The following is a 12735-nucleotide window of genomic DNA, read 5'->3' on the forward strand; positions in this document are numbered from 1 at the left end:
ACAGACAGATTACAACGGAAATAGGTCTCCCTGTACCAACCTGGTACCAGGCAAGCTATTGAGCAGACTTAATTCAGAACCCACTGAGGCTGCCCAATGCTATTACAGCTCAGATTCTAGCATTATATTTTTACTGACTAAATCAAGCTTCCCACTTTGCAAAGCCAACACAGAAATAACATTTCATTTTTAATGCAATATAGCAGGAACAGACACAAGACACACTAAAACAATCTACTGCATGACCCAGAAAAGCCGATACTCACAGTTCGCAGGAACTGTATTTCATCTTCCCCTCCTTCACCCCCTTCAGCCATGGCTCTTGAGGAGTCAGCTCTGCTAAGACTCTGATTGCCTCCACTGGCAGCTTGCTGTGCTCGGTACAGCTCCTCTTCTCCTATCGGTATTAGCATATAGCTAATCCACAGCCATATAGGGAGCCCAGCTAACTCCACTGCACTGCAGACTGTCAGTCAACCCCCTCACTGCCAGAACCAACTGCGCCGCTTCTCCAGTTCCACAGCAAACAATTCCTTTTCTTTCTGTCTGTCTCTTTGCCCCCTAGAGAAAAACCTATTGTTAAGGTATTGCAGAAAACATTCTATACATCAGTAGTTCTCCCCCACCACCCCTTATCAATGCCCGTCCAGAGCAGGATTAATGGTGAAGTGTTAATAAAAGCAAAGCTCACACTTCCGTTTTCAGAGATTAGGGTCTACAGTTTTGCATGTGAACATAACCAATTCAGCAACTCTGAACCTATTGATTATACATCAAAGGATGGGAATACAGATCACATAGCATAAGCTGATTTTGACAATGGATTTTTCAGCCTGTTCACATTAACTTCTATTTATTGCTTCTCCGCATAAGCAGCTGAGAGTCTAATTGGCAAGACGATTTAATGGTCTAACGCCACTACATGTAATTGTTCATCCTGTCTCTTTCAGTCGGAGTCATGCTATGGACTGCAAAGTTTTCATCTGAAGCATTCTGAAGGTGCACTAGAAACATGTTATTAGTGGCTCATAGATATATTTCAGTTAAAAAATGATAAGGTACAATTAGGTTAAAAATACAACAAAATAACTTTAAATCCAAGTTAAAGTGAAACTCATGTAAAAATCTTTAGCATTTATGTGTTATTTCATCCATAGCAAATGCTGAAATCAGTGGGATAAAACTGGAACACCACTTTCTCAAAGTTTGGGGTGTTCAGGTGTACCAGGTCCAAACTGACCATGAGACTTCTATGTCCTTAATTCAAGGAAGCGTAGCAACCAACCAGGGAAGAGGGTGCCTGGATAGCAGTCTGTCTTTCCCCCACCTCAGGACTAGGTACCTCAAGGGTTTGCTCTCACTCTCTCTTTACAACTTCAAGGGTATCCAGGAAGAGCAGGGTTTTGGGGGAGAAACAGTTGGTCTCCTGCTCCTATTGCGCAGGGGCAACTCAAAAGCCATGTGCTGACTTGGTTAGGCAAGTGCCTCCGCAAAAGGAGGTACTCAGGTACAGTTGGAGCCCTGATCATTACTCCTAGTTCCTATCTAATTCGGACAGTATGAAAATGGTGACTTGGATCCCTTGCAGTCAAATATCTTCCTAAAATATTCAGATGCCAAATATAGCCAATATTTCTGTTGCTCTGGAAATCAGTTATTCAGTTTCAACCACACTTGAAAGAAGGTTGAGACCCACTCCTCCCATTGTTCCATCTCACTGCACAATGGGGAGATGAGAAGAGAGAGACCTCTCCAGGATTCCCAAAAGGTTTCTTAGGGAAGCAAAATATCCATGGGAAAATTCAATGAAAGGAGTGTGCCTACCATCCATACCCAAAGACATCAAAGCAGGCCACTCAGTGTTCCTCTGAGAAGACAGCAGCAGGTGGGAGCCTTTTGTGCTGTGTTCTCTCCTCTGTCTTTTTACAGTGACAGTGGGGTTTGGCATACAGTAATGTGTACTTTTGCTATGTTAGGGCAAGTTTTCTGTGGGGTCCTATAGCAAAACATACTATCCAACATGCTACTGCATATGAAAAGAACCTAAACTAGAACCAAGTAATAAACTTCGCAAAATGTATATGATGCATGCTCTTAAACTGTACTAATACAGCTAGTTCAATAGTCACATGAAAGTAGTGACAGTTGATAAATCTGTTGAAATAAAAATGGACTACAGCTACAGAAATAATATCTGCTCTGGACTCGGCATACCCCACACATTTTAAAAGCATCAGGAATCTTGAGTTAAATCTGGCCCATTTGAAAACTATGGGCATTTTCAAAAACAGAATATCAAATATTTTGCACATAAAGGGATGTTCAGTACCAAAGTTTGGTTCCAGATAATTACATTGTGAGACTCCACTAGGCACGTGAAATTAATTGACATCACTAGCATGCATATCTCTCTGTTTTGTAAAAAGAGAGTGGGTACAATTCTAGCCCCACTGAAGTCAATGGGAGTTTGCCATTGACTTCAATGGGCCAGAATTTCACTGTCTACTTCTAAAACCAACAGATACATTCACTTTAAATATCCTCTTACTTTGATCTGAAAACTCATAGCCTTAAACCAGCACTCAAAGAACTAACATTCTGCCTAATATCAATTCCCATCAGCAGTTTTGTTTGTTCATTTTTTTGTTAAGGCTCTCTATTCCTTTGCCTGGTATTCAGTTTTACAAAGTACTCTACACATTATTTTGGGAAACAATTTACTGCCTCAATTAACAAAATATTTTGTTTAGAGCCATGGTTTTAAAACTGACAAATGAACTGCAATACCACTGTACAGTACTTGTATTCTCTAGTTTTGTTCTGCTTAGTATTATGTCTACATGTTTAATGAGAAATATATTCAGTTGCTATGGTGTAATGAAATTTATAGTCTCCTCAGGAAGCCGAAGCTGTCAATTTTTTTCAGGCTTTCATAGAATCATAGAATCATAGAATATCAGGGTTGGAAGGGACCCCAGAAGGTCATCTAGTCCAACCCCCTGCTCGAAGCAGGACCAATTCCCAGTTAAATCATCCCAGCCAGGGCTTTGTCAAGCCTGACCTTAAAAACCTCTGAGGAAGGAGATTCTACCACCTCCCTAGGTAACGCATTCCAGTGTTTCACCACCCTCATAGTGAAAAAGTTTTTCCTAATATCCAATCTAAACCTCCCCCACTGCAACTTGAGACCATTACTCCTCGTTCTGTCATCTGCTACCATTGAGAACAGTCTAGATCCATCCTCTTTGGAACCCCCTTTCAGGTAGTTGAAAGCAGCTATCAAATCCCCCCTCATTCTTCTCTTCTGCAGACTAAACAATCCCAGCTCCCTCAGCCTCTCCTCATAACTCATGTGTTCTAGACCCCTAATCATTTTTGTTGCCCTTCGCTGGACTCTCTCCAATTTATCCACATCCTTCTTGTAGTGTGGGGCCCAAAACTGGACACAGTACTCCAGATGAGGCCTCACCAATGTCGAATAGAGGGGAACGATCACGTCCCTCGATCTGCTCGCTATGCCCCTACTTATACATCCCAAAATGCCATTGGCCTTCTTGGCAACAAGGGCACACTGCTGACTCATATCCAGCTTCTCGTCCACCGTCACCCCTAGGTCCTTTTCCGCAGAACTGCTGCCTAGCCATTCGGCCCCTAGTCTGTAGCTGTGCATTGGGTTCTTCCGTCCTAAGTGCAGGACCCTGCACTTATCCTTATTGAACCTCATCAGATTTCTTTTGGCCCAATTCTCCAATTTGTCTAGGTCCTTCTGTATCCTATCCCTCCCCTCCAGCGTATCTACCACTCCTCCCAGTTTAGTATCATCCACAAATTTGCTGAGAGTGCAATCTACACCATCCTCCAGATCATTTATGAAGATATTGAACAAAACCGGCCCCAGGACCGACCCCTTGGGCACTCCACTTGACACAGGCTGCCAACTAGACATGGAGCCATTGATCACTACCCGTTGAGCCCAACAATCTAGCCAGCTTTCTACCCACCTTATAGTGCATTCATCCAGCCCATACTTCCTTAACTTGCTGACAAGAATACTGTGGGAGACCGTGTCAAAAGCTTTGCTAAAGTCAAGAAACAATACATCCACTGCTTTCCCTTCATCCACAGAACCAGTAATCTCATCATAAAAGGGGATTATATTAGTCAGGCATGACCTTCCCTTGGTGAATCCATGCTGGCTGTTCCTGATCACTTTCCTCTCATGCAAGTGCTTCAGGATTGATTCTTTGAGGACCTGCTCCATGATTTTTCCAGGGACTGAGGTGAGGCTGACTGGCCTGTAGTTCCCAGGATCCTCCTCCTTCCCTTTTTTAAAGATTGGCACTACATTACCCTTTTTCCAGTCATCCGGGACTTCCCCCGTTCGCCACGAGTTTTCAAAGATAATGGCCAATGGCTCTGCAATCACAGCCGCCAATTCCTTCAGCACTCTCGGATGCAACTCGTCCAGCCCCATGGACTTGTGCACGTCCAGCTTTTCTAAATAGTCCCTAACTACCTCTATCTCCACAGAGGGCTGGCCATCTCTTCCCCATTTTGTGATGCCCAGCACAGCAGTCTGGGAGCTGACCTTGTTAGTGAAGACAGAGACAAAAAAAACATTGAGTACATTAGCTTTTTCCACATCCTCTGTCACTAGGTTGCCTCCCTCATTCAGTAAGGGGCCCACACTTTCCTTGGCTTTCTTCTTGTTGCCAACATACCTGAAGAAACCCTTCTTGTTACTCTTGACATCTCTTGCTAGCTGCAGCTCCAGGTGCGATTTGGCCCTCCTGATAACATTCCTACATGCCCGAGCAATATTTTTATACTCTTCCCTGGTCATATGTCCAACCTTCCACTTCTTGTAAGCTTCTTTTTTATGTTTAAGATCCGCTAGGATTTCATCATTAAGCCAAGCTGGTCGCCTGCCATATTTACTATTCTTTCGACTCATCGGGATGGTTTGTCCCTGTAACCTCAACAGGGATTCCTTGAAATACAGCCAGCTCTCCTGGACTCCTTTCCCCTTCATGTTAGTCCCCCAGGGGATCCTGGCCATCCGTTCCCTGAGGGAGTCGAAGTCTGCTTTCCTGAAGTCCAGGGTCCATATCCTGCTGCCTACCTTTCTTCCCTGTGTCAGGATCCTGAACTCAACCAACTTATGGTCACTGCCTCCCAGATTCCCATCCACTTTTGCTTCCCCCACTAATTCTACCCCGTTTATGAGCAGCAGGTCAAGAAAAGCGCCCCCCCTAGTTGGCTCCTCTAGCACTTGCGCCAGGAAATTGTCCCCTACGCTTTCCAAAAACTTCCTGGATTGTCTATGCACTGCTGCATTGCTCTCCCAGCAGATATCAGGAAAATTAAAGTCACCCATGAGAATCAGGGCATGCGATCTAGTAGCTTCCGTGAGCTGCCGGAAGAAAGCCTCATCTACCTCATCCCCCCTTTCCTTTGAGATTGAGATCTAGCAGTTTATGGAGTTGCACTTAATCAGATAAGTCTCACTTACACAAAACAAAATCCCTTTGATTTCTAATGTCTGCATTCTAATTTTTCTTGCAGTTCAGCTTAACAGATTTATTTAAGCTGCAACTGAAAAAAATTTACTTCCAGTTCAGTGCAGTTTTAATAATTCAGTCTGAAATGGCCAGGTGTGCATTTCGAGGAAAGCAGTAAGTATAGGAAGTATAACTACTTTCATTAGGAATGCAAACACTTTGACCATATTGGGCCATATCTACAGTCAGTTGACACAAACTGGGTGAACATAATATACACAATGGTCCTGATTCTCAACAATTGACCTTAGGGGGCTTCTTCACTGGAGTCATTCCCCTCAGTGCATCTTCCAGCTGAATCTGTTCTTGGCAGAGACTAGGATACCTTAAATTATTCAAAGTAAAAGTCTTCTGTTCCACAAAAAATATAAGAAGCAAAAACAAATCTTGCAAATAAACCCTTCTTTCTGTCATCACCATGGACAGACAGACATGCAGCTCTGCTTATGCTGCAACATCTGGCTCTAGCCTTTTACTAAGAGATTCATTATGACTCTTCACATGAATTCTTGCTTCTAGCTTGCCTTTTGGCAAGCTTTACTGCTGCTGCCGCCAACCAATAAGTCAGAATTTGTATAGTGGCACCAGCCTGGCAATGACAAACAGTAGTGTGGAGAGTTTGACAACAGGAACTAAATGTCCATGCTGTGGCCACTGGGAAATATCTGGAGCTGAACAATTTTTAGTTGTTTGTGTTAGTCTAAACAAACCTTGTAAAAAGCTAAGTCAGAAGATTTCTAAACTATATTCACAAAGCTCATTGGTATGAGTGTGTGCACATGCGTGCATACGTTGGCACTTTCAGAAGTGCATCAGCTTCAGGTGGGTGGTGCCACACTGTTTGTCTATATAATAATCATAGCTCAAAAACTGAGTCACAATACACTTTGGATAATAGCTGGTTCCATTAGGCTCTTCCCAGGAAAGCTCTTGCATACGATATAGGATTTAACATTTGACAGAGACTGGAAATACTTAACTGATTTTCTCATACAAATTAAAAGGCCGTCTGTAATGCCTCGGGGTGCATGTGTTCAGTTTAATTGTGCTCTTACAGTTGTAAGAGTGAAACATACACCAGTTCAGAAGGCCACCCAAAAAACCACATCAAACACTTAAAGACCTCCCTAAAGCCTTTAAGGTGAGTTCTAAGTAAGGTTTAAATGATTTGCAGGCAGTCTGCACTGGGATGAATTTCATCAATGGGATTTCACTGCTGGTCACCAAGAGTCAATTGTTTCAATTTTTAAGTCAAAATGCATCTATGGGAATCATACGATATTGATAAACGTAAGAGCCACAGTAATGATGAAAAGATTATCACTATAAGGCACGTTTGCTAGACTCAAGGAGTTCAATCTGTTTAGCTTAAGAAAGGGAAGGTTAAGGAGTGACCTGATTACAGTGTGTATATATCTACATGGGCAACAAAAATTTGACAATGAGTTCTGCAATCTGGCAGACAAAGGTTTAACAAGATCCAGTGACTGGAAGTTGAAGCCTGAAAAATTCAAACTTGAAATAAGGCACACATTTTTAACAATGAGGGTTATTGGACAATGGTACAATTTGCCTAAGGTTGTGGTGGATCCCTGATCATTGAGTATTTTTAAATCAAGATGGGATGTTTGTCTAAAAGTTCTGCTCTATATTGGGAAAGTCCCATGCTTAATTTGTGCCAGGGCTGAGCCCCAGCACTTTTAGGCCTGTCGCATCTGTTATGAAAGTAAAAAATTGCTTGAGCCCCGGCACCTCTTTCATAATAAATTAAGCACTGGGGACGTCCTATGGCCTATATTATTCAGGAGGTCAGATGTTCACAATGGTCCCTTCTGATTTTTGAATCTATAAACCAGGATTGCTCTGCAACAGTTAATCTTTCTTTGGGCTATATTCCTCTGTATCCTCTGTATCCTGCTCCCATCTCTAACCTGTGCATGATGAGAGCCATCTACCATTTTTCTTCCCATTTCTGGCAACTAATACATGTTCAACTCCTACTGAGAATTATAATCTCCCACAGATGGCAGAAAAGATGCCTTGAATATCAGTAAGCGAAAAGCTTTGCAATAATAATATCTGTTGCTTTTGGAATAGTAAGAGCATTAATTCATATTATTTATAATTTCAGCAGTCTGTGTTCTTCTAAGTTTACACTTCTTACTTTTGGGGCAGGGGGGAGGGTGGGAATAGACTGCTATGTAATTAGAATTATTACAAATTATACCAGAATAATTACAGGTTTAAATTGACAAGATGAAGGACACATTTGCCAACAGATTCTTAGTTTTCTAGTAATTTAAATAGAGGTATGATTTATCTATAGGCATTTCTAAATCTTAGCTAAAATTCTAGGTCTGTTCTCTCCTGTGCTGTCAAAGATTCTATCCTTCTTAGATCTTTAAAATTATCCTGGATGTCAGTACTTGATTTTTCATCAGGGCTGGTTTTGTTTTGAATACTCAGGACATCTTGTTTGATACAATTATTTTTAACGTTTTATGGAGCCCACTACATATTCATAATCAGTACTGCTTTAAGCCCAATCTAACAAGTTGCCGAGTACCCTCAAATGCTACTGCAGTCAATGGGAGGCAAGGCAGTACCTCACAGGAGATGCTCAGACCCTAAAAAGATCCTGCCCACTTTTGCAGGAGACAGCTGCAGGATTGGAAAGTTCCATAGGCACTGCAGAGACCTTCAATGATATTTGCAAAGTGAGGCAGTTTTAAGGTGGAGAAGGTTTGAAAACAGAGATATGAAGATAGAAGAAGATTTAGAAGCTTTAGAAGATATGAAAGAATTGTGCTGAGCCTAAAATGGGTATTCCATTCAGAATCAACTCTGAAGGACAAACTAGAGTAGTTTTCTTGTTCAACCTTTCAGCTATTTTAGGTTTGCGGTTTTGTTTTGAAGTTAGCTTTATTTTCACCTACTTAGAAATAGAATTATTGGAACTAAAGTCAAAACTACTTCTAATATCAAAATGAAGTTATTCAATATGTTTGTATCATAATATTTTCTAAAATAAATGATATGGTATTTAAAATAAAATGTCATTTTATTAATGAGAATTTATTTTGCTAAATTAGAAATTGTTACAGTCCCATTTTCTTTGCCTGAAGCCCCAGTGCTGAAATCTGTAAGACCCACAGTTCAGTATTCGAGAATAGACTCAGGTCTTTCAGGTTCTCTGCCAGGAAAACATACTTCTTAACTCCCATATAGTCACAGCGTGACACATGCTTTTGAAGTCTGTCACACAGTCACATAGCAGCCTAATATTATCTCATGGGAGAAGTTATCTCCATGAGATATTATTAGAGATGAGCTAGAGATAAGTTTTACAAATTATGGATGCCTTTTTTGTATGTTTTTATAAACCTCAGAAACCTCTCTGTATCAGAGTTTTGAAACTCAGATCTCTTCCGGTTCCTTTTTGGTGATGGTGTTTTTCTTCACTCTGCAATACTGATTCTTTACAAGAACCACTTGATTTCCTGTGACTTCCTGATTACAGAGGCTGCAAGTACAAGATGCTATTGTGCAAAATGGAGCTGATCTGCTTTGTCTCTGGAAACAAAACTATAAATGCTATTTTTCTGTAGTATCTCCCTGCTGGCAAAACATAAAATTTTATTTTGCTGACCTGCATGGAGAGCTGATTGTTCTGTTAGTTAAAAGAAAAATGCTGCTGTCACTTACCAACACTAAGAAGGATCAGGAAAAGATCTCTGTTGAGCAAGCAGGCTGCCTAAACAGCTAAGGTCTCCAGCTTCTGTCGATCAAGTGAAATGCAATTGCTCCAGCTCTGTGCATTTCTATTACTATGGTGAACAGAAACATAGTAAAGAACATTGCAAATAAAGAAAAAGATTGTACAATGAAAATAATAAGTAATTATTTGCTATGCTTCCCTTTTTTTCCCCTCTATTTTGACTGATCTCCAAACTTTATGTTAGATTGCCATCTGGTGGTATACGTGAAAAAAACCCAGAATCTCTGGTTGAGTATCAAGCTGGTAATATGACAAAAAATATTTTATGTAGGACAAAAGTAATCTATTTTCCAACTATATTTCAGAATAAAATAGCATAAAATACACTTAAAACTATAGTCCATGTTGCTGTGAACTTGTAAATTGAATTTTTCCTTGAGAACAAGCCTGGACTGTTCACTAGTTCTTTTCTAAACCCAAAGCATTTAAATCAGAATATGAATCATTCATATTTTAGTGTATTTATTACCAGGTATGCTGCTGAAACTTCCCGAGTGGTACTAGAAAAATTGTGTATAGCAAAATTTTTGAAGGTGTCCATTAATTATTTTCTGGTTGCCCAATCTAGGAAACAAAGAGCCACGTTTCCAGAAGTGTTGAGCAGAGGGAAACAATCCCATAGTTAGGATCCTCATTCCAGATGATGTTGTGGTATCCTCTCGCACTGAGGATACCTCTCCAGGGGAGAGGACTCCAGTTATTAGGAAGAGACAGGTAATAGTTATGGGCAATTCAATCATTAGAAACAGATAGCTGGATTTGCGATGACCGGGAGAACCGCATGGTGACTTGCCTGCCTGGTGTGAAGGTTGCGGATCTCTTAAGACATCTAGATAGACATATGTGTAGTGCTGGGGAGGAGCCGGAGCTGGGTGGTTGTGGTACATGTAGGTACCAATGATGTAGGGAAGGATAGGAGAGAGGTCCTGTAGGCCAAATTTAGGCTGCTAAGAGATTGAAGTCCAGGACCTCCATGGTAGCATTCTCTGAAATGCCTCCAGTTCCATACGCAAGGCCAGTTAGACAGGCAAAACTGCAGGGTTTCAATGCATGGATGAGATGATGGTGTAGGGAGGAGGGGTTAAGATTTATTAGGAACTGGGGAAACTTTTAGGGAAGGGGGAGCCTATACAGAAAGAATAGGCTTGACTTAAACCAAAATGGAACCAGATTTCTGGCAATTAAAATTAAAAATATCAGAGCAGTTTTTTAAAACTAAGGGCTGGGGGAAAGCTGACAGGTGCGAAGGAGCATGTGGTTCAGAAAGAAACATCCCTTAGAGAATTTCCATTAATAGATCCTCCCCTATGTCCTAGTAAGGAGGAGAGGATGGAAGATGATAAAATACAGATAGGATTTGATGAGAAGGAATCAAATGAAAAAAGTCCCATTCAATTACATCATGTAATGGCAGACAGCTAAAAAGTGATGTTTTTAAAGTGTTAATATACCAATGCTAGAAGTCTAAATAATAAGATGGATGAACTAGTGTGCCTTGTACTAAATGTGGATATTAATATACTAGGCATCACAGAAACTTGGTGGAATGAGGATAATCAATGGGACTCAGTAATACCAGGGTACAAAATATATTGGAAGGACAGAACAGGTTGTGCTGGTGGGAGAGTGGCACTATATGTAAAAGAAAGCGTAGAATCAAATGAAGTAAAAATCTTAAATGAGCCAAACATTACCACAGACTCTCTAAAGATGGTAATTCCATGCTCTAATAAGAGTATAGCAGTAGGGATATAGTCCCAACCACCTGAACACGATGGTGATAGTGACTCTGAAATGCTCAGGAAGGATTAGAGAGGTTATTAAAACAAAAAAACTCAATAACAATAATGGGGGATTTCAACTATCCCCATATTGACTGGGTACGTGTCACCTCAGGATGGGATTCAGAGATAAAGTTTCTTGACATCTTAAATGACTGCTTCTTGGAGCAGCAAGTCCTGGAACCCACAAGAGGAGAGGCATTTCTTGATTTAGTCCTAAGTGGAGCAGAGGATCTGGTCCAACAGGTGAATATAGCTGGACCACTTGGTAATAGTGACCACAATATAATTAAATTTAACATCCCTATTGCGAGGAAAACATCACAGCAGCCCAACACTGTAGCATTTGATTTCAGACAGGGGAACTATACAAAAATGAGGAAGTTAGTTAAACAGAAATTAAAAAGGTACAACGCCAAAAGTGAAATCCCTGCAAGCTGCATGGAAACTTTTTAAAGACACCATAATGGAGGCTCAACTTAAATGTATATCCCAAATTAAAAAAAGTAGTAAGAGAACCAAAAAAGTGCCACCGTGGCTAAACAAAGTAAAAGAAGCAGTGAGAGGCAAAAAGGCATCCTTTAAAAAGTGGAAGTGAAATCCTAGTGAGGAAAATAGAAAGGAGCATAAACTCTGGCAAATGAAGTGTAAAAATATAATTACCAAGGCCAGAAAAGAATTTGAAGAACAGCTAGCCAAAGACTCAAAAAGTAATAGCAAATTTTTATAAGTACATCAGAAGCAGGAAGCCTGCTAAATAACCAGTGAGGCCACTGGACAATCAAGATGCTAAAGGAGCACTCAAGGATGATAAGGCCATTGCAGAGAAACTAAACAAATTCTTTACATCGGTCTTCAAGGCTGAGGATGTGAGGGAGATTCCCAAACCTGAGCCATTCTTTTTAGGTGACAAATCTGAGGAACTGTCCCAGATTGAGGTGTGATTAGAGGAGGTTTTGGAATAAACTGATAAACTAAACAGTAATAAGTCACCAGGACCAGATGGTATTCACCCAAGAGTTCTGAAGGAACTCAAATGTGAATTTGCAGAACTACTAACTGTAGTCTGTAACCTATCATTTAAATCAGCTTCTGTACCAAATGACTGGAGGATAGCTAATGTGACACCAATTTTTAAAAAAGGCTCCAGAGGTGATCCTAGCAATTACAGGCCGGGAAGCCTGACTTCAGTACCTGGAAAACTAGTTGAAACTATAGTCAAGAACAAAATTGTCAGACACATAGAGGAACATAATTTGTTGGAGAAGAGTCAACATGGTTTTTGTAAAGGGAAATCATGCCTCACCAATCTGCTAGAATTCTTTGAGGGGGTCAACAAGCATGTGGACAAGGGGGATCCAGTGGATATAGCGTACTTAGATTTTCAGAAAGCCTTTAACAAGGTCCCTCACCAAAGGCTCTTAAGCAAAGTAAGTGGTCATGGGATAAGAGGGAAGGTCCTCTCATGGATTGGTAAAGATAGGAAACAAAGGGCACGAATAAATGGTCAGTTTTCAGAATGGAGAGAGGTAAATAGTGATGTCCCTCAACGGTCTTTACTGGGACCAGTCCTATTCAACATATTCATAAATGATCTGGAAAAAGGGGTAAACAG

At 40.8% G+C, this 12735-nt stretch overlaps 1 protein-coding gene across 1 annotated transcript in view; it reads right to left on the minus strand.

Annotated features, from left to right (window-relative positions):
- Positions 1–9341, minus strand: part of RYR3 (ryanodine receptor 3) — a 581477-nt gene extending 572136 nt beyond the window's left edge. Inside the window, exons 1-2 of the mRNA XM_073348839.1 lie at positions 9267–9341; positions 267–561 (exon numbers count right to left, since the gene is read on the minus strand). Of these exons, the coding sequence (XP_073204940.1) occupies positions 267–413 (147 nt within the window). The 5' untranslated portion in view covers positions 414–561; positions 9267–9341. The remainder of the gene's footprint in view (positions 1–266; positions 562–9266) is intronic.
- Positions 9342–12735: the final 3394 nt, after the last annotated feature.

This window comes from Lepidochelys kempii, chromosome 6 (assembly GCF_965140265.1).
Source record: "Lepidochelys kempii isolate rLepKem1 chromosome 6, rLepKem1.hap2, whole genome shotgun sequence".
Lineage (NCBI taxonomy): Eukaryota > Metazoa > Chordata > Testudines > Cheloniidae > Lepidochelys > Lepidochelys kempii.